Source organism: Schistocerca gregaria, chromosome 10 (assembly GCF_023897955.1).
Source record: "Schistocerca gregaria isolate iqSchGreg1 chromosome 10, iqSchGreg1.2, whole genome shotgun sequence".
Lineage (NCBI taxonomy): Eukaryota > Metazoa > Arthropoda > Insecta > Orthoptera > Acrididae > Schistocerca > Schistocerca gregaria.
Window position 1 is genome coordinate 72212259 of NC_064929.1, and position 22752 is coordinate 72235010.

The window sequence follows — 22752 nt, forward strand, 5'->3', positions numbered from 1 at the left end:
TTGTCTATGGAAGAGACTCCATAAGAAAAGTACATTAGGTGCTGTTCGGGTATGTTCGTATTACAAATTTTTTAGAGAGTAATCTGGTAGTGTCGTACATCATTCTGGGTAGAGATCCTGAAGATATCATGAAGCTAAGATTAGATCAGTACATAGGAAGCCATTCTTTCCTCATTACACTTGTGGACAGCACAGAAAGGAATCTGATACTATGTAATGGAATACAGAGGACCCCTGCAACATACAAGACAGTGGTTTGTGGCATAAAATGTATGAAGTATGCCCAGAAAGTAATAATTTTTTTCTGTTGCTGGTCCCACCCAATTTGGACTATCTCCTCACCTTTTCCCACACAACTCCACTTTATGCTGTGGGAGCACCACAACTGCCATTTCCCTGAACCAATTAACATTTCACCTGTAATGTTTTGCTGTGCAGACAACATCTGAATCAACTGTCTGCAATCAAAGTATGTGCTAAACTTGACAAATATTTTGTTCACACCAATCAAAAGATTTACACCAAGCCTACAGGGTTCCACTTCTCTTACGGTCAAGTTTGGAAATGGATGAAGTTGTTTCGAAGGTTCAGGATGAAATGAACTATGACAGGACAATCAGATGGTACAGTTTTGTGATTCACATTACTTCAATAAATGTAAGATTAAATTTCACATTATTTGGCTACAAAACCCTTACCATTACATCTTGCTGTTGAGATAAATATTAAAATGTATTTGAAATATCGAATTTAACAACTCCTAACAATTGTTAGCATCTGGTGCTGTATTATTGATAGATCACAGAAACACACCAGCTCATTACAGTAAAGTATTATTCAGAAAAAAAACTTGCTTGCCACTTGTTTTTATGTACTGGTTTGGGGGTTATTAGCCCATTGTGTAGTGTATTGACAAAGATATTGTTGTGCGTAACAGCAAAAACAAACAGAATTTACAATCATCAAATAAATTAATGGCTAATACTAAACAAAAAAATACAACACATCTAATCATGTATCACTAAAATAAATTAGTAACTGGGATAGTGCTTTATGGTGGGATGCAGTAAAAGATAATCTGATTGAGAAATCAATCAGATGTGGTAGTATCAAGAAATGGAGAATTCTGTTACTCTCTACTTCTTGATACTACTCATTCAAATTGTATAATTTTGTGCCCAACTATAAATCAATATAGCAGTTATTTATTTTAAGATTCAAGCAATCGAAATTCCAGGCTGGAATATTAATAATGTAGGAAAAGATAGATTGCTACTTACCATAAAGAAGACACATCAAGTTGCAGACAAGCATGATTAAAAGACACTCAAATATAGTTTTCGGTCACAATCTTTGTCGATAAAGACACGCACACACACACACACACACACACACACACACACACACACACACACAACTGCTGACTCTAGCATCTCATAGCAGAGTCATTCTGGCCCGAGATGTTGGAGTTGGTGGTCATATGTGTGTGTGTGTGTGTGTGTTTATCGACAAAGACTGAACGAAAGCTATATTTGAGTGTCTTTTAATTGTGCCTGTTTGCAACTTGAGCATCTTTTTTTAAGGTTCTATGATTATGACTATTTTATTTAAATAAAATATATTAAAAACAAAGATTCCAAGACATACCAAGCGGGAAAGCACCGGTAGATAGGCACAATGAATAAAACACACACACAGAATTTCGAGCTTTCGCAACTGGCGGCTGCTTCGTCAGGAAAGAGGGAAGGAAAAGGAAAGATGAAAGGATGTGGGTTTTAAGGGAGAGGGTAAGGAGTCATTCCAATCCCGGGAGCGGAAAGACTTACCTTAGGGGGAAAAAAGGATAGGTATATACTCGCGAACACACACACACACACACACACACACACACACACACACACACACAAGCAGACATATTTAAAGGCAAAGACTCTTTGCCTTTAAATATGTCTGCTTGTGTCTGTGTATGTATGGATGGATATGTGTGTGTGTGTGTGTGTGTGTGTGTGTGTGTGTGTGTGTGTGTGTGTGTGTGTATATATATATATATATATATATATATATATATATATATATATATACCTATCCTTTTTTCCCCCTAAGGTAAGTCTTCCCGCTCCCGGGATTGGAATGACTCCTTACCCTCTCCCTTAAAACCCACATCCTTTCATCTTTCCTTTCCCTTCCCTCTTTCCTGACGGAGCAGCCGCCGGTTGCGAAAGCTCGAAATTCTGTGTGTGTGTTTTATTCATTGTGCCTATCTACCGGCGCTTTCCCGCTTGGTAAGTCTTGGAATCTTTGTTTTTGACTATTTTATTTTGTATACTTAGTATTACTAATTAAACCTGTAGGGCTGTATGCTTGCAAAACTTGGAGTGTTCATAAAAAAGAATTAAATAATCTTCTTGTTTTCAAGGAGAATATCTCAAGAGAGATCTATGCCCCGTTATATGAGGACATCAGTGGAGAATGTAGAATCCAGCATTATTGAGAGCTGGAGGAGATCTAGGAGTGACCAAAGGCTGTATGCTCAATGACAACCGAATGGATTGTACGGGCAAGTGATGTCACTCAAATGGATAGAAAGCCTTTGAAATATGTGAATTATTACTTCCTATGGAAGAAGACCTCTAGACAGATCAAAGAATAGGTGGAGAGATGCAATCCACGAGGACTTGCTGCAGATCAGCATACGGGGTGACTGGCAGCAGAAATCAGGAAATAGAATTCAATAGAATGGGGGTCTAGTAGCTGTCTGCAGGCCACTGGGCCCGATCACTTAAAGTTAAGTAAGTTATTAATTTATTGATGTTTACAAATTCTTTGATTTGTCAATAATGTTAGACAATGGGCTAATAACCTAGTAATCCGAAAGCTGGGATCCAAAAATAAATAAATGGTAAAACAAATATCAGGTAAGTCTGTTTTTTTCTCATGCAATAATATTTCATCAAGTACCTATAATAGTGAAATTGAGAGATTCTCTGAAGTGCCTTTTTTACAAACTAGATGGAAACTGGAAGGTCATATAAGTGCATGTCGCCCCCACCTGTCGTCGTCTAGCCGCTGCAGCCACTGCTCCTGCTCGTGCAGCTCCTGCAGTTCCGCCTGCCGCTTCCGCCTACGCTCTGCTATCATTTCCTCCACCTCCCGCCGCAGCTCAGCACGTCGCACCCTCTGCCTCTCTGCCGTCAACTGGTCGATGCGCTGCTTCTCCATTATCTCACGTGTCAGCTGTGAACGAAAGATGGCCGTGTGATAAAGAGTGATTTGCCACCACTATAGTGCTGAGCAAGCAAGGAGGTAATGCATTCTGTGCAGAGAATAATTTTCAGTATCACCAGTATGTTCTCTGTCTCTGCCACATACCACACACATGGACAAATAGATGCAGGAATTGTCAGCCACTAAACTCTGATGTCATCAGCATCTTTTCTCGAGATCATTGTACTGTTGCACGAGTAGTCAGTTTTGAGGCAGACGGAAGGTGTACAGAGATAGTGGGCAGGTAAAAAAGGAAGAGGCGGGAGATGAAGACATAAAGAGAGAAAGAAGGATGAATGGTCAGACAGAGGGAGTGGAGGAAATGGACAAAATGAGGTGGAGGAGGACACAAAGAGACATAGAGAGTGGTGTGGAGGAGATGACAGATACAGGTGGAGTATGAGGTACACAGACAGAGGGTGTGGGAGGTGGACACATAGACGACAAAGAGGAGCTGTGTTCAATGTATGTGTGAAACACAAACACACATGAAGCCACATGGAAAGATCTAGTAGTATAACTAAAATGGAGGATGGCATAAAATGGGGTGGATGATTGCAGAACTAGTAAGATGAACCAGTCACCCAAAAACACATTTTTGAATCACCTGTAATACTAGAAGGCATATCATTTATATAAATAAGAAACAGCAGTGGCCCCAGCACTGACCCCTGGGGAACGCCCCAATTAACAGTTCCCCATTGGGACTGAACATCACTACCACTCTCAATATTGCGGAGAATTACGTTCTGCTTTCTGTTCTTAAAGTAAGAGGCGAACCAATTGTAAGCTACTCCCCTTACTCCATAATGGTCCAACAACTGCAGTAATATTTTGAGGACACAAGTCAAAAGCCTTCATTAAATCAAAGAAAACACCTAACGTTCGCAACCTTTTATTTAGTCTGTCCAAAACCTCACAGAGAAAAGAGAATATAGCACTTTCAGTTGTTAAACCATTTTGAAAACCAAACTGAACATCTGACAGCAAATTATGTGAATTTAAATGCTCCAGTAACCTTGTATATACAACCTTCTCTATAACTTTAGCAAACACCGATGGCATAGAAACAGGTCTAAAATTGTCAACATTATCCTTGTCTCCCTTTTTATAAAGTGGCTTCACTACCAAGTACTTTAATCGGTCAGGAAACCGACCACTCCTAAAGGAAAAGTTACAGATATGGCTAAGTACTGGGATAACATACATAGAACAATACTTCAGTATTCTGCTAGATACCCCGTCATATCCATGACAGTTCTTGGTCTTTAGTGATTTAATTATTAACTCAATCTCCCTCTTGTCAGTATTATGGAGGAGCATTTCAGGTAACAGTCTCGGAACACTTTTTTCTACGAGCGCTTTATGATTCCCTGTTGGGACTAGATTTCAATTTAGTTCACCTGCTACATTCAGAAAGTGATTATTAAATACTGTATATATATGCAACTTATCAGTAACACGGACATTCTCACTACGCACTGATTCTATATCCTCGACCTGTCTCTGCAGACCAGCCACCGCCTTTACGACTGACCATATGGTTTTACTTTTATCCTGAGACTTAGCTATTCTATCTGCATACCACATGCCGCTTTTTACCTTCCTAATAACTTTTTAAAGCACCTTACAATACTGTTTGTAATGGGCTGCTGCATTTAGATTGTGACTGTTTCTAACGTTTTGATATAATTGCCACTTTGTTCTACAAGATATTCTTATCCCTTTAGTCAGCCACCCAGGCTGCCTGTTTGTGCTAGTACCCTGTTTTGATAGTTCTAACGGAAAGCAACTTTCAAAGAGCACGAGAAAAGTCTTGAGAAACGCCTTATATTTATTGTCTACTGTATCAGTGCTATAAACATCTTGCCACTCTTGTTCCTTGATAAGGTTTACAAAGGTCTCTACAGCAACTGGATCAGCTTTCCTAAACAGTTGATGACTATATTTAACACGTGTTGCAGCACAAAAATCTTTTATAGTTAAAATTTGTGCATCATGATCTGAAAGGCCATTCACCTTTTTACTAACAGAATGCCCTTCTAGTAATGAGGAATGAACAATAATGTTGTCTATGGTTGTTCCATTTCGCTTGCACTCTAGTTGGAAAGAATACGATTTGAATAAGATTATATGAATTAAGGAGGTCTACCAGCATCCTTTTCCTTGCACAATCACTTACACAATTAATATTGAAGTCACCACATATAACTAACTTTTTGTATTTCCTATAAAGTGAACCAAGAACCTTCTCTAGCTTTAGCAAAAATGTTGTGAAATCGGAGTCCGGGGATCTATAAATAACAACAGTTAGAAGTTTAGCTCCATTAAATTTAACCACAGCTGCAGAACATTCAAACACCTTTTCAGTGCAGTACTTTGAAACATCAATTGACTCAAATGGGATGCCGTTTTTCACATACATGGCTACTCCTCCACACCGTAAACAGCTCATAGAAAAGCTGCCAGCCAACCTGTATCCTGGTAAAGGAAGCCTCTGAATTATCTCCTTATTTAAGAAGTGTTCAGATATACCAATCAAGTAGCTCTTCAGTTTGCCTCACAATGGCTGAGCGCACCCCGATTGCCAACAGTGCTCGGCAGACTGGATGGTCACCCATCCAAGTGCTAGCCCAGCCCGACAGCCCTTGACTTTGGTGATCTGATGGGGACCGGTGTTACCACTGCAGCAATGCTGTTGGGTAACACAATAGCATGTAAGGGGAGATTAAGGTGAAGTTTGGTATTTTCCTGGCTGGCTACTTTCATTGCCTTGTTGACCTTCTCATTCCCCTTGATTCCCATTTGTTAAGGCAACCAGCAGAAGACCACTTGCTTCTGCTGCCTTTGCAGGAGGCGTGTAGTGTCCTGGACCATTTCAATTATCCTATCCACTGAGTACATTTGCTGAATGAACTGTAGAGCACTGAGAGAGTCCATGGAGACAAGAAACTTCCCTCCATTTAGCAATCTCACGTGCTCCTGTGCCTTTTTGACCACCCCTTTCAGTCCATTACACCGTACACTCCAGCTGCTGCCATTGTGTTAAGTAAGAATGCTGGGGTTAGTGAAACATTGAGCCGCTCTCTTTTCTTCTCACTCTTTACAGAAAAATTTACACAATCAATAAACTATACCTGTCGTTTGTTAACATAATTTCTTACATCTTTGCTTTGTGCTGCTTATAACAAATACTACAGTTGCAAAGTGTCTTCAACATACTTGAAGTAATATGAAAATCAACACTACAGGTTATACGTGGACACCAAAGTGATTACTATAGACACAATAGAATGTTGTCATTGGCTGGAGTGTCACGATGTGGATTGACCGTTGCCAAAACAAACCACCTTCTTACATGCACACCACTGTAGCACATTGACAATACAGTAGTAAAAGTACTTTTCTCCAACTTTTCCAAATGCCACAGAAGCTCTACTCCATATCTTGCTGCACTAGAACTTCTGCAAGTAAGGGTATGATACTAGAAGCCCATGATCACTGCCCAAACATTCTCTGTCTTGATTTCACGTGTCCTCCACTGTGACTGGATTGTAGAAGCAAATCAAGCCAGGAATCATGTTGATTTAAGGTTTTGTGAAGCTAAAGTGCTGTACTTGGTACTTTTTGTATACTTCCGTACCACAAAAATATTTAGTTCCACAGTTGCACTGTATAAAAGAGCTCTTCGGAACATATTGCTTCCAGTGTGATTGGGTATGCAGAAGTATTTGGAAATGTGATAGTGACAGTACCTGTTACCAATTCAAGAAATGAAATCTGTGAATGAGTCCTTGACGATGTTATGGTACCATGGCACCTGACCACAGGTGATCAAGATGGGCCTTTACAAATAAATGTTATTTCTAAATGAAAATTTTGCTGACATGAAGAGCTATATATCTCAAAGGAAGTGAAGGAAACACTGAAACACCCTGGGTTTCACCTTCAAACTAGGCTCACACTCTAATGGCCACAGTCCCAGACAACTCCATATTCACAGCCCTACATTATTTTATCAAACCTAGGATGGTAATTATGAACATGACAAAGAGCGTGTTAGGTGTACCTGGAATGGCAGGTATCAGCAGCATAGATATTCTAAAGCGATACGAATCATGTCATAAAGTTAGTGAAAAAACAACTTTCCTTGCAAGCAGGAAATGTGAACAAAAGTCAAAGGTGAGCTATTGTGTTGAAGGCTGTTTGTCTCCCGTGTTCAAATATGGACACTCAGCAGATGTTTTCACACAATAGTGAGGTGCTGACAAAACAGCAATATACTGTTTTGGAAAAGAGCTTTGACTTTAGTTAAGCTAAGGCAATTTTTTGAAAAACTTTCAAGTGTATAGTTGCAAAGCTGTTTTTGCTTTAATTCATTTGATTTAATAGGTTTTACGTAAATGTTAGTTTTTCCGATAATGTAAATAAATATCATGTAACATCAATAAATATGGTGTAATTGTACAGTAGCTTTTTATTTTTAACATCACCCTGCAAAACAATGAAATAGCGCAAAAATCAAGAACAACAAATCAGATATCTAACACCGATTTTGGCAAAAAATAATGCTAAATTTGGCAAAAAAATCACAAAAATTGACAAAAATAAAGAGTCAAAACTGGCATAAAACAACACAAGAAATGGCTGAATAATACTGAAAATAGTGGAAAAAACAAAAGTGGCAGAAAAAACAACAAAAGCAGAGGAAAGTAACATTGAATTGGTATAACAACTACAAAATTGACATAAAATAACACCAAAATTGACAAAAATTAACTCAAAACTGGTAGAAAATAGCACCAAAATTGGCACATGAAACAAAATTGGTAGAAAATAATATCAAGACTGGTATAATATACGAAAATTAACAGAAGAAACACAGGTGGCAGCAAGTAACACTGAAAGTGGTAGACAATAGACTGAATGGCATAAGAGAACACCAAAACTGACATAAAAATAACACAAAATTGGCAAAAAAAGCCAAAATTAATAAAAGAAGCACAGAATTTGACAGAAAATAACACTGCAATTGACAGGAGAGAATACTGAAAAAAATACAGGAAACAACACAAAAATTGGCAGAGTTTAACACTGAAATTAGTATACAACAAAACCAAAAGAAACATTTTTTCCCTACCGCTATAGGCTTTCCACGATTGAGGAATAGAAAAATATGAGACGAGCACAGTTCGGACACGGTTTTTGCGCGTAACTGACAACTCGTGACTACCTCCTCGAGTTAGCAACAGTGAATATGTCCGCCCCGACGCGACAGCACCAGCACCAGCACCACATTTGAACACCCCCCGCAGACTGCCACTCACCTGCTGGCGGTAGCGGTCCTCCTGCTCGGCCTCCCGGCGCAGCCGCTCCGCCTTGTCACGCGCCTGCTGCCGCATCGTGTCCTGCAGGTCGAGCCGCGTGCGCAGGGCGCGCTCCACGTCCTCCTGCTCGCGGCGCAGTGCCGCCTGCCGCAGGTCTTCCTCCGCCAGCTGCTGCAGCAGGTCTGTCCGCTCCAGGCGCATCAGCTGAAACGGGAGTTTGCACTGTCACGCAAGAACAGCAGACAGCAGGCAATGAGTCACTCTGAAGTCTTAGAATAATTAATGATGTGTACACTGAGTCACTATACGTTGCAGTAACACCCTCAAATGGAAACTATTTCATTGCCTCTTATATTTTTGATAGACTGTTATCCTCCATCCTACTGATGTGCTCTTTCTATTTCCTTCTGTATTTTTCTACTTTTTTCATTTAAAGATATTTATCCTAATTCTGCTCTCCAGAAACTGCTACGTTGTGAGACAATTTCTTCTTTTATATTCAATTTTGGCAGCACCTCTACTTAACAATAAAAACAGTAATAATAATAATCGACACCACACCACCACCGTCTCCAGCATGTATTAGCCTATGCCTGTTACACCTACCTACAGTGATTAAACTCCAAGTCATTCTTCCCGTATTTCTTTGGGCTCTCGGTTTGTATTTGTATAGTATAAGGAGTGATCACAAACTTTCCATTCAAAGGCCGTACAGTGCAGTGCCAATCACACAACATCGCTGTGAGCACTTAGGCAATCATCTCACTGATGCACCAGATTGATGATACTCGTTTGGTAAAACACAGTGTCCTGTTGTGTAAAGAACTCTACAACTGTCTGCCGCACAGCTTCATTTGACGAGAATCGTCGACCCTTAGAGGTCTTTTCTACGGCACTGAAAGCGTGATTATCACATGGGAAGGGATCAGGTCTACAGGGTAGCTGCTTGAGTGTCTTCCAGTTCAGTTGGCATAACTTCTGCTCGCCTCCCTGATTGACCAATATCTTGCAGTGTCTTGTGGCAGACTGCAACTAACATAAATCATAGTGCCTGATTCCACAATGGTGGTTATTGACAGAGACACTGCCCCATACACATTCTTCATTCGCCAATGGATTTCTACCAGTGTTTTCCATTTGGTTGAATAACAGTGCGTCCGTCTTGTTTTGGTGCATTCAGTAATAATGTCACCATAGTTCGCGTTTCTGCATTTACTGCAAACATGTCAGAAAGACACGAATGCAACACTAATCCCCTGGCTACATGTCGGTGCTTATATATCCGCATCAGTGTCACGTTATACTGCATATACACTGCAGCAACGCCTTCTAACAAAACTTTTTGATTGCCCTTATATTTTTGGTAGACTGTTATCCTCCAAAAAGTTACTGATGAGATTTTTTTTCTTCAGTACTTTTTTTTTAATTTAAAGATAATCCTAATTCTGCTCTCATTTCTGTATTTCACTTTTGATCATGTCTTGCATATCCTGCTACATGCCTTAGAAATCTCATCTCCACACTCAGGAGTCCTAGTGTGACCTTTTTGTTGTTATCCCTACCTCATTCCCAAACACTGCTACTGGAAGTAATGGTGACTTCTAAATTTTCAGAAGTGTCTCTTTCCTTTGTACACTTCATCTGATAGTACCACTGATTCAGTTAAATTCCTCTGTCTTACACTGAAAATCAGCTTCACTTTCATGTGATACACTGCATCCCAAGTATTTAAAATTTATAACACATTGTGTTAGAAACCCTTGCAAGAGCACCTCTTGCCACGACAAGCACATGGACAGCCATGCAAGGCCGGAAACAAAGGATTAGTTGAGAAGTAAACAATAGGTATTAAATCAGGTGACAGATTCAAAACCTTTTATTGAGTAACAAACCAAGGCTATATTTGTAATTTGCATACCAATTTTAGTTTGGAGCACCTAAAAAGTCAACCACAGATGAAAGCATCAAATAATTACGAAAGGAAAGAAAATTTATAATAATAATCCCTTACAAATGGAGGAATTAATACTTTATTCAATATGGTGGTAGCCATTAAAAAGATTGAAGTGTAGCCAGGGCATCTTCTCGATCTCACTATGAGCACAAATACAGAAAAGCCCACTGTTCCAATGGCTGAGGCTGCACTGTGTTACGAAACCTTTGGAGCAAAAAAGGCAGTTCTATAGCCCGGCAGGAGACAGCTATCAACTTGACTGCCCAGCAAGTTGGCACCGGACTACTCTTTTCAGTCGAGCTGCCCGGCTACCGAAACACTGACCACCGCTGCACCAGGCCATTCTGCATCATCATCTCGAAAGGATCAGGACCTGCTGACTCGACCACAACTGCATCTTTGCTATAGGCACTCATCCACCATACTGCAGTAGGGTTTGACTGTTTGTTACTTCAGGCACAGTTTAGCAATTACACTTGGATTTGTTCACTGTTTCAGGTTTTTGGAAATCTTGAGTATTTTGCAACACCGTAGGAGAACAACAGCACCAGCCATATGCTATATGGTAGCGTTTATCAAAGTCTGCCAACCCCCCCCCCCCCCCCCCCCCCCCCCTCAATCCCCCATTCTGATGTGTTTCAGTTAAGCTTGCAGAGTTCTAGTCCAGTGCCCATTCTACAATTCATTTTGCGAATATGTTTATGTCTGTGGAAGCTGCCCTTGGTTGAGATTACCTTGTTCCTCTCTGATTTCAGAATACATATCTTTGTCATATTTTCTAAATCTTTTATTTATTAGTATTGCAATTTCTACCACCTTTCTGCAGTATTCATACAAATCAGAAGCTCCCTGCAAGTAGGGTCAAACACCGTGCCTTCCCACAGTCTGTTAGTGAATAGAATATTAACCTGAGTTCCTGAGAGCCTATCAATATTCATGTGACCCATCAGATGGAGCTTTTCATTTATGCAGGCTGGGATACAAGTACTGTGTTGATCAGCTTAGGTGTGGTGGCACAAGTGTTGGACCTAATTTTGTTTTTCCTATAAAATAACTTGAATTTTGTTCTGTTATCAGGCCTCTTTGAATTGCATTAAGCATAGATTCTCTACTTACTGGTGTAATTAAATTAGTTGGTACCTGACATTTAAGGCCCAAAGCTGCAAACAAATTCTGTCTGCAGGTAGCCACGACAGCTCTTTCCTAAAAAGTGTCCATCTCCCACAAAAATCACATAAAAAATCGGAAATTCATGCATTACATAATTGTCTATAAAGTCCCTAATCATGCCAAAAATCTAACCTTAATTTTAATTTTGCTGGAGTTTTATTAGTTCTTTTTTAAACAAGTGAAATTATCCCTCCCCCCCCCCCCCCAGAAAACAGCTTCAAACTTATCTCAATTGTATATCAAAAACTATTAAACTCACTGAGATATCTTTTTTTTCCACTGCTTATCAGAATATCATGCTCGGCAATGGATCTTCATCACACAGCGTTTCCTACGTATATAGGACTCAATTTTTTGTTTGTTTGCAATATTTAACTTGTTGTAAGTATGAAGTTTATAGAGTCTTCATCTCCTACAAAAATCATGTAAACATTTTGAAATTCACGCAGGTTATTGACCTCTAGTCTCTCAGCATGAAAAAAAGTTTTTTTAATATTAATTAGAACAGGAGTTATGTTGTTTACTTGTACTACAGCAATATTTTCTGTCTACTAAATATTCCTACTTGAGAGCTGGCAAACACAATGCTTTGTACAGCATAAGTGCAAAACAGTGGGACCTGACAATGCCAGGACAGCTACCACTGGTACATTGCTTGTGGGAGCAGTATAGCCCACTGTAACTTAAATAGGAACTAATTTATATTGGAGTACTGTTTCTCCGAATCATATACTGGGTGATCAAAAAGTCAGTATAAATTTGAAAACTTAATAAACCATGGAATAATATAGATAGAGAGGTCAAAATTGACACACATGCTTGGAATGACATTGGGCTTTATTAGGAAGAAAAAAAAAGTTCACCAAATGCCCGCAGATGGCGCTGGACAGCAAAATGTCAGTGACTGAGCATTACAATCGTGTACAAAAGGGGCTGTAACGAGAGAGAGACACAGACGCGCCAGCAGTCGAAGCATGTTGATGTTACCTGAAAATGCGCTTTTAGTGAAGCTGTATTATCAGAATGGGGAATGTGCTAGTTTAGCGTTACGATCCTATCTCCATAGGAAAGGGATTCAAACGGGTAAAGGTCTGTTGACAAATGCAGCTGTGGCGAGAATGATTTCGAAGTTCGAAGCCACAGGTCGTTTAGACGACAGACCCCATAGTGGTTGACAGAGCACAAGGTGTAATGCTGCTGAGACAGTTCAGGAAGAAATGGAGACTGCAGCGGGTTCGTCTATGCATGGGTAAGTCAGCGCTCGTGCAGTCGCACATCGCACCGGCATTCCATACACTACTGTTTGGTTGGCACTGAGGCGTACCCTCCGATGCTTTCCGTACAAAATCCATCGGCATCATGAACTGTTACCTGGCGATTTAGTGAAGCAGAGGGCGTTTCAAAAGATGGAGGAAGATCACAATTGGTTGAGTAACATGTTGTGGACCGATGATGCCCATTTCACACTCCGAGGGTCTGTCAATGCCCACAACTGCAGAATTTGGGCTACCGAAAATCCTTGAACTGTCGTGGAAACTCCATTGCACGACGAGAAAGTCACGGTATGGGTTGGATTTACCACATCTACCGTTATCATGCCTTTTTTCTTCGAGTAAATGCGTGATTCTGGTTTTGTAACTGCTACCGTGACAGGTAAGAGGTATGCCGATATGTTACAGAATCGCTTCATCCCCAGTCTGGCTGATAAACACCTGCTGGAACATACAAAGTTTATGCAGGATGGCGCTCCACCCCATATTGCTAGACGCGTGAAAGATCTCTTGCGCGTGCCATTTGGTGACGATCGTGTGCTCAGCCGCCACTTTCATCATGCTTGGCCTCCCAGGTCCCCAGACCTCAGTCCGTGCGATTATTGGCTTTGGGGTTACCTGAAGTCGCAAGTGTATCGTGATCGACCGACATCTCTAGGCATGCTGAAAGACAACATCCGACGCCAATGCCTCACCGTAACTCCGGACATGCTTTACAGTGCTGTTCACAACATTATTCCTCGACTACAGCTATTGTTGAGGAATGATAGTGAACATATTGAGCATTTCCTGTAAAGAACATCATCTTTGCTTTATCTTACTTTGTTATGCTAAATATTGCTATTCTGATCAGATGAAGCGCCATCTGTCGGACATTTTTTGAACTTTGGATCTAATAAAACCCCATGTCATTCCAAGCATGTGTGTCAATTTGTACCTCTCTATCTACATTATTCCGTGATTTATTCAGTTTTTAAATTTATACTGACTTTTTGATCATATGGTACTGCAGCTGTAGTAAGTCAATATATATAAGTACAGTACCTTCCATAATATAGAGTTATACTCAAATAGATCATTTAATCTGCCAAACAAATATCATCAACTTGTTTCAGAAAATTCCTCTAAACATGGACATCATGAGATCATATAAGACATGGATCAGATTATTAACTATCATATTGCACACTCCAACTGTTTGCGATACTCCCTGTTATATAACAATGAAAAAACACATTGAAATGTGAATCGATATCAATGAACTTGTCATAGTGTGGAAGATTTCATGACTGATAATTAAACATAAATAACATTGTAATTATTGATGAACTTAGAGTGTATATACATTATCAGACGAAGACAATGAAGCACCATGAAGAAGTTATGCTAAGTGTTCACAAACATATTCATACAGGTATTGGCGGAAAATGCAAAACTGTCAACATTTAGCGGATCATGATGAATATGTAATGTTGCAGTGCTGTTTCACCACGCAGCTGCCCACAATACCAAACAGACGATGTGCCGATACCAAGGCATAAAGCCTGTTAAATTTCATTCCGTGTACTCAGTTGGATAGTAACAATGCCTCGCAGACAGTTGCGTCAATAATATATGCAGATGTCAGCATTTCAGAGAGGGCGTGCAGTCTTAAAATCCCATTCTGAGCACATTCACTATGTAGTGATTACTCGCTCACATGGTCAGTGACAGAGGGAAGGATTCTGTGTAGTTTGCTGTTGTTTCAGAGCTTCTCAAAGTGGCTGACAGAGTGCTCGGCCACTGATGCCAAGTTGCACCATGGTCCAAAATCCAGATTACTCTGTTAATGCCACCCATGAGCAGCTGGTTTAAGTCAATTCAAATGGCAGGAGAAGGCAAGGACATATCACCTATAATAGGACCATGTTCTGTAAAGCATTGTTGTGTTGAAGCCAGTCCTACTTACTTACAGTTGTTGCAAATTGTCTAGAGGGAGCCACTGGAAATGTAAATCAGAATGAGTTACGACATTCCCTCAGTACTAGTTCAGGAGTTCAGTGAATATTTGAACATTTAGGTACTACACAGCAGTTAGAAACTGTGATGAACTGTGTCACTAGTAACATTAGTTACTAATACAAATTTGTTACTTGGATATAATTACAGAGTGTCCTCAACCACTGAGAGGAGATGGTTTTTGCTGCCAGCATTAATGTACATTTGTTAGTTTCCTGATAGCCATTCAGATGTATATACAAGGCAAGGCCAGAAAGTAAGTACCATTTCATTCTACTGCCACCACAGCACTTGTATCACAGTTCTGCACATTCACACTCGTCTCTCTGGTTCGCTGTCTTTTAACTGATGTCATTACAGGAGGGTCATGTTTACACTGGTTAGTGATTATTCAAAATGTTTAATACAATTTCTGATCCCACCAATTGTGAAGTGCATTCTGTAATACAGTTTTTTTAACGCAATGCATGCTAAGTGAGATGAAATTGTCAACTTGTAGAGATTAATGGTGAAAATGTAGTGGCTGATGGAATGTTGAGGACCTGCTGTCAGTGGTGGGGCTTGGTAGAAAACGTGAATGACAAAATTCATGAAAACAGATGGTTCACAATAAGAATGCTTAGTGACGAGTTCCCACAAATTTCAAAACCGTTTTGCATGAGTGTGTCACAGATTGCAAAAATTTTTTGCCAATTTCTGTTTTTGGGTTTATGCTAACGAATGTCAACAAAATGAAGCGACTTGGCACCGCTTTGACATTGTGATTGGCAAAGAAACTTGGGTTTGCCACATCACTCCAGGATTGGGATATCAGTTAATGGACCCCCACCCACTCCACACAATAAATAAATAAATAAATAAATAAATAAAAAATCGTCAGCACAAAAGGCACTCTCACTATTCAGTTCCTCCCCAGAGAGAAAAAAGTGAATTCAGTACAATAATGTTAAACACTGAGAAAATTTTGAAGTGCAATTCAAAACCAAAGGTGGTGAGTGCTTGGTCAAAGCATTGTGTTGCTTCTCCATTCTGCTGGTACCATTCAAAAATTTATTCAACAATTTGGTCAGGTTCAGTTCGATCACCCACCATATAGCCTCATTCTTGTACCTTCTTATACCATTCCTGAACTTAATGCACGATTTTGGAAAAAAGGTGCTTCAACAGCAATGACGAGACAAAAAAATGGTGTGCAGCAGTGGCTGTCTTCACTGGTGGCTACTTTCTATTTAGAGGACATAAAAATGTCTGAGCAATGGAGGCAACTATGTAGAAAATTATTTAAAAAATGCTTTTTCTTGTAAAGATAAATTTTGGTTTGAAATATTTTTTAAATGATTTTTTTCTAAAATGGTACTTACTTTCCGGACGTACCTTGTACCAATGCAGCAGCACTTTTAGAATAAGGCAAAATGAAATACTAGTCTTCTTATCATTTTTATGAATCAATAAACATTTGTCAGATGATTTTTGCGTAGTCTAATGACAGTGTGCATTACTAGAATTGTGTTTGTCAATATATGTACAGTAGTTTCAAACTGATTGCACATGGTATTTAATGCAATGTGCTTGAAGGAGGAGAAACAAAAAGAAGATGATGATCATGAAGAAAAAGAAGAAAGTACGAGGAGAAATAATAATAATAATATGATGATGATGATGAAGAAAAAGAAGAAAGTATGAGAAGAAAAGTCCCCCAGATTAAATAATTACAGAAAGATAGAAAAAACATAGATTATTGCTTCTCTGCTTGCAACAGCTATTGCGCATCTTGTTTCTTTTACGCCTCCTTTTGCTTAAGGATTAACATGTAGAGCAGGACACTAGAAAAATGAAATGTGTGTATGGAATTTTTGGCTTCTGGGGAGCCTGGCTGCCTGATGCACCACTTCAGTGACTTGCACATCGATGGTGGTGATACTAATGCTGCTGCTGATGATGATGACAAACACACCCAGTCCAGACCAGAGAAAATATCTGACTTGTCCGAGAATTGAACCCTTGGCCCCATGATTGAGTCAGCAAAGCTAATGACAAGAGCACAAGCTGCTGACTAGGACACTAGAAAGCTTGTGCCACTTATCTGTCTTGTCATTAAAACTCACATCTTCCTCAAAGAGCTTGCGGGAAAGGCTCTCTTTCACCCTGGCCTTCTTCTCTTCTTTTTCCTTCAACTGTTGCATCCTTTCTTTTTCCCGCTCTTCTCTCTTCTGCAAGAACTCCACGAGCCTCCTGTAAATGTGATGAAAAAATGTTACAGATGAGTCAGTAAGGTGTTAACAACAGTTTTGCTGTGACAATATAATCTGATAATCAGCTAAAACTATCTATCTTAGACTTTTCTCCCTTTATTTGTTTTCTCCATTTTGATGAACTGAAACAATGTCAGACTTCGAAGTTAATGATGGTAATCACCAAATATGAACTAAACATTTTAGCAAGGTTAACATAAACACCATTTAATGAATGCTACAACCGTACAAAAAGGCAAAAATGGGCAGTTACTATGGGGTGCTAGATTAACAGACAAATACAAAAAAATCTCATATAAAGATGTGAAACAATTACTAACAAAGAGATAGAGGGGCTGGCCGGTACTTACCTCAGCTCAGTACAGCCGATAGAAACACTATCGGCTGTACTGAGCTGAGGTAAGTACTGGCCAGACCCTCTATCTCTTTGTTAGTAAATATAAAAAAATGACAGTTTCACTAGTTTACAGAATCTAAAACGTAATGAAATCGCAAATCTCCACATTCGTAGAGTACACAAATAGGTTTTTTTTTTTTTTTTTTCCTTTAGAGATTTGCTTTCAGATAGCAAGCCCCTAGCAGATATCAAAATTACTTCACAGGCAGTGGAGCCAAAATCCGTAATATTCAGATGGTAATTTGTATTTTGCTGATCCCTATGGTGTGGTTAATTTTAATGAGGACTTTTTATTTCACAGAAGAATCTGATATTTACATTTCATAGAACTACATACTAATAAACTTAAGTTACAAAACTGACTTAAACTAGTTTATTGTGCTAAGTTACCTGGTTGTAGAAATGCAATTGATTTAAAATAGCATCCAGTAATTTGGAAGTTACTTTAAATCTCGTTGTTTATATAACAACGAAATATTGAATACCACTTAGTTTCTATTCCAAAAAGCAGGATCTGATTATAATTAATACTAAATACATGAATGAAATTTGTGTTGATTACATTATGTGATTAACGAAGTTAGTTAATTTCATGTTACGTGATGGACAAGGATTAATCATTTCATTATTTCAAAATAAGAAAAGAAAACAAAACGTCCACCATCTAATCTGACACATTAAAATGTCCACATCATACCAAATTCTGGATGTAACCTAACAAAGAAACGTACACGTTTCTTTATAATAAAATTCTAGGTCCCACAGCTGAGTACTATGTCACATTATGCGGCATGTATCTCAAATACATAAACGATACAACTGCCCACAACTGCCGTGGCACCAGACCATCAAGCACGTTGATACATCATTACATTTGTGCACTTTTTATTTTGCAGATAACTGCGAGTATGGATCATTTGAGCAATTCTTTTATCAAAATGATGTAGAATGAGTCAGTTTACAGGATATGTATACATGATTAGCACATTAACGCAGGTACACTTAAAAACCATGTTTTACTTTAACAGGCTACCAGTTTTTAAGTAGAACATTGTCAATGGACTAGAAGGAGTTGTCACACATTTTATGTTATAGGGGAAATAACCTCGTCTCTAAGCCTATGACAGCTTTACCAATGAGTAATACAAGTCATTTTCTCCTCTAGTGTTGTAGGTATGTACATCACTATTCTTCCCAAATTGTGATGGACTATTTAAGATGAATTTCATTAGTGAAAATATGTATCCTAACAGTGCACTCAAAATGCCTAGCTCCTCAAAGAGGTAACTACATGATGTCCATAGGTAAAAACCACATAATATTCTTACTGCTTGCTTTTGTGCATTCAGTACAATAAGTTACCCCAGAAAATTATTCTATACAATGTTACTGATTGGAAATATGCAAAATACGTCAGAAGGTTGATATGTTTGTTTGCAAGATTAGCAATTATACGAAGAACAAAAGTAGCTGAACTTAACTGTCTGAGAAGCTCAGTAATATGGTATTATGTTAGCATAATCTGTAGAAAACTAATTACCCACCCAGGCTTTGCATGTATAGCACTAAGTATCCACAGCAGAATGACTCGTCTGGCACAGAAGTAGTTTTGTTTGTGGGTGACTGTACAGAGTTACATTTAAAATTCAGAAAACAATATTAGGTTAGTTGGTTGATTTGGGGGAGGGTGCCCAATAGCAAGGTCATCGGTCTCCGTGTCCCTTCAAAGGAACCATCCCGGAATTTGCCTGAAGCAATTCAGGCAAATTGTGAAAAACCTAAATCAGGATGGCCGGATGCAGGTTTGAACCGTCGTCCTCCCAAATGTGAGCCCAGTGTGATAAATTTGAGCCACCTCGCTCTGTCAATATTAGGTAAGGGAATATCGTAACTTTTACATAACTCAAATAATGTAAACAACCCGCATCAGGAAAGATCTCAGGAGGGACGATTGTTATCTGTTCCATATTTAATTAGAGTTTGGAGTGAAGTCTTGTGGGAGTGACAGGAGCCGTGATCTAATGCGCTACCCGGACTGCCTGACTGTAGCACCAGTTCGGTGTGAGCTATGGCCACTTGCCAACTGCCCAACTGCAGTGCCAGTTTCATGCAGCTCACCCAACTGCAACAGAGTTTCATTTAAGCTACAGCCAGCTGTGAAGAACCCTGTGCCACACAACATCGGCAGCACGTGCGCTCTGCATGAAACATTCATATGAAGCACCATATGCCATGCAACATTTATAGGGAGCTCCCTCTGCCAAACAACATTGGTACATTCTGCCTCACACAACTGCCACGGAGGACCCTTTGCCACCCGACATGGTACAAAGCACCCTCTGACACAAAACATCATTATGAAGTACTTCTGAAATGAAACAAATGGTAAAAAGCACCTTACACCCTTCATAGGGACCACAAAGTACATCGTCTATTTTCTGCAAAATTAGCATCTCTTTTCTTTTTTTCCTTTTTTCAGAACTCATGATTGTTCTGTTGAAAAAAGTAATATTTTTCTGTCAGTGAACTGAATGTATCTCCGATTTAAGATGTTTCTGGACATTACTTGCCTTTTCCCATCCAATCTGATGATTACAAAACCCGTAGAATCTTAAGTTCAACCTTTCGTGGGCATTTATAGCTGTGGGACCCATGCTCGACAGTGCTACAGATAGAACTGACAAGGCACTTAGCATAGAAGCATAACCAAAAATACCTCTATTTTAACATCAGGGAAAGAATTTCAGTGCAGTCATAAAATGTAACAGAATTTGTTTTCCTATTGCTAAGATGTAGACTGTGGACACCATATTTATATAGTGGCAGGTAACTGAAGGATAAACAAACAAGAAGTTTGTTAACTATAGGCAAGGGAGAGGTCTAGGGAAACAAGCCCTGAATCCCTCTCACAGGGCAGCAGCCAACACCTGTATTCTGATCACTGATCTCTTCCTGTGTTGTAAGGGACACACTTGAAATCAGTGATGGACAAGGATTAATCCTTTCACTCATTTCAAAATAAGAAAACAATGGGCAACACACAACACACGGCATTTGGGGACAGCTACCACGCAATTGTTTGGTGACAGTGGCAATGTATTGTTAACAATGTAGTTCAGGCCCGACCCCTAGAAATATGCGATGCAACATGTTAAAACATCCACTGCCTAATCTGCCACATTAAAGTGTCCACACCGTACCAAATTCTAAACTTAACCTAACAAAGAAAAGTACACATTTCTTTATTATAACATGCTAGGTGCCACAGCTGAGTACTATGTTGCATTATGCGGCATGTATCTTAAATAAATAAACCATTCAACTGCCCACAACTGCCACGGCACCAGACCATCAAGCACATTGACATGTCATTGCATTCGTGCACTTTTTATTTTGCAAACAGGTTCTTATGCATATTATCTTTCCAAATTGTGCTTTGCCAGATGATGTGCGATAATAGTAACTGAAAATTTGTTGTCTTTTTGATATTTGTAAGTAGAAAATAAAGCTATATCACACTATAAAATAGTTAATCTGGATACAATTTGCTATGAAATTGTGTCTATTAGATAATTTCACATTTTTTGCATTTGGAGGCAGGATTCACATATATTGGAAAATGCGAAATTTTCCAGCCCCTGACCGTACAGAATTGATACAAAGCACACTCTGCAACGTAACATCACTACAGAGCATCCTGTGCCACAGAACATTGGTATGAACCACCCTTTGCCACACAATATCGGTAGGATGTATCTTCTGCCACGCAAAATTGGTATGAAACACCATCTGCCAAACAGGATTGGTGAAAGCTCCCTCTGCCATGTAACATGAGTACGGAGCTCTCTCTGCCGTGCAACATCACTAGCAAGCAGCCTCTACCATGCAACATCAGTATGAAGCATAGACACAAATCTTCCTTGTAAATCAGTCTGTCTATTACAGAAAACCATAGCTAAATCCTTACAGTAGTTCCTCAGATTAACCCAAACACACAGACAAAATTAAGGCAGGGAACTTTAATTTAAATATGTATGATACAAGACAGATAGAAAAGCATAATTAAATAATTTTTTATGTACTGGTTTAAATACTCCCCATTTTGACTATATATTGAACAAAAAACAAGACAGCATCAGTACTGTTGCAGAGTATTATTATCCATAAAAGGAAAGGATCAAAGTGTTTAACATGGGGTGGTACAGAAGGATACTGAAAATTACGTGCGCTGATAAGGAATGGGGAACCCCTTCTCACGACTGGCAAGAGGACTACATGGAAAACAGAAACCAGTAGGAGAAGGGACAGAACGACAGGACATTATGAAGGCATCAGAGAAGGACTTCCACAGTACTAGATGGAGCTCTACTAGAGGGCAAAACCTGTAGAGGAAGACAGAGTATAATACAGGGTGATTCAAAAAGAATACCACAACTTTAAAAATGTGTATTTAATGAAAGAAACATAATATAACCTTCTGTTATACATAATTACAAAGAGTATTTAAAAAGTTTTTTTTTTCACTCAAAAACAAGTTCAGAGATGTTCAATATGGCCCCCTCCAGACACTCGAGCAATATCAGTCCGATACTCCAACTCGTTCCACACTCTCTGTAGCATATCAGGCGTAACAGTTTGGATAGCTGCTGTTATTTCTCGTTTCAAATCATCAATGGTGGCTGGGAGAGGTGGCCGAAACACCATATCCTTAACATACCCCCATAAGAAAAAATCGCAGGGCGTAAGATCAGGGCTTCTGGAGACCAGTGATGAAGTGCTCTGTCACGGGCTGCCTGGCGGCCGATCCATCGCCTCAGGTAGTTGACGTTCAGGTAGTTACAGACAGATAAGTGCCAATGTGGTGGCGCTCCATCCTGCTGAAATATGAATTGTTGTGCTTCTTGTTCGAGCTGAGGGAACAGCCAATTCTCTAACATCTCCAGATACTGTAGTCCAGTTACAGTAGCAACTTCGAAGAAAAAGGGACCAAAAACTTTATTGGCTGAAATGGCACAGAAAACGTTCACCTTAGGCGAGTCATGTTCATGCTGAGTTGTTTCCCGCGGATTCTCAGTGCCCCATATACAGACATTGTGACAGTCGACTTTCCCGTTAGTGT

At 39.5% G+C, this 22752-nt stretch overlaps 1 protein-coding gene across 3 annotated transcripts in view; it reads right to left on the reverse strand.

Moving 5' to 3' along the window:
- LOC126293444 (meiosis-specific nuclear structural protein 1-like) overlaps window positions 1–22752 on the reverse strand; it is a 98729-nt gene that overhangs the window by 29191 nt on the left and 46786 nt on the right. For all 3 annotated transcript variants that reach the window (XR_007552289.1, XM_049986677.1, XM_049986676.1), the window contains exons 7-9: window positions 17090–17216; window positions 8592–8795; window positions 3050–3234 (exon numbers count right to left, since the gene is read on the reverse strand). Coding sequence is in view for 2 of the 3 variants with exons in the window: in XM_049986677.1 (XP_049842634.1) it covers window positions 3050–3234; window positions 8592–8795; window positions 17090–17216 (516 nt within the window). In the remaining variant the exon portion in view is untranslated. The remainder of the gene's footprint in view (window positions 1–3049; window positions 3235–8591; window positions 8796–17089; window positions 17217–22752) is intronic.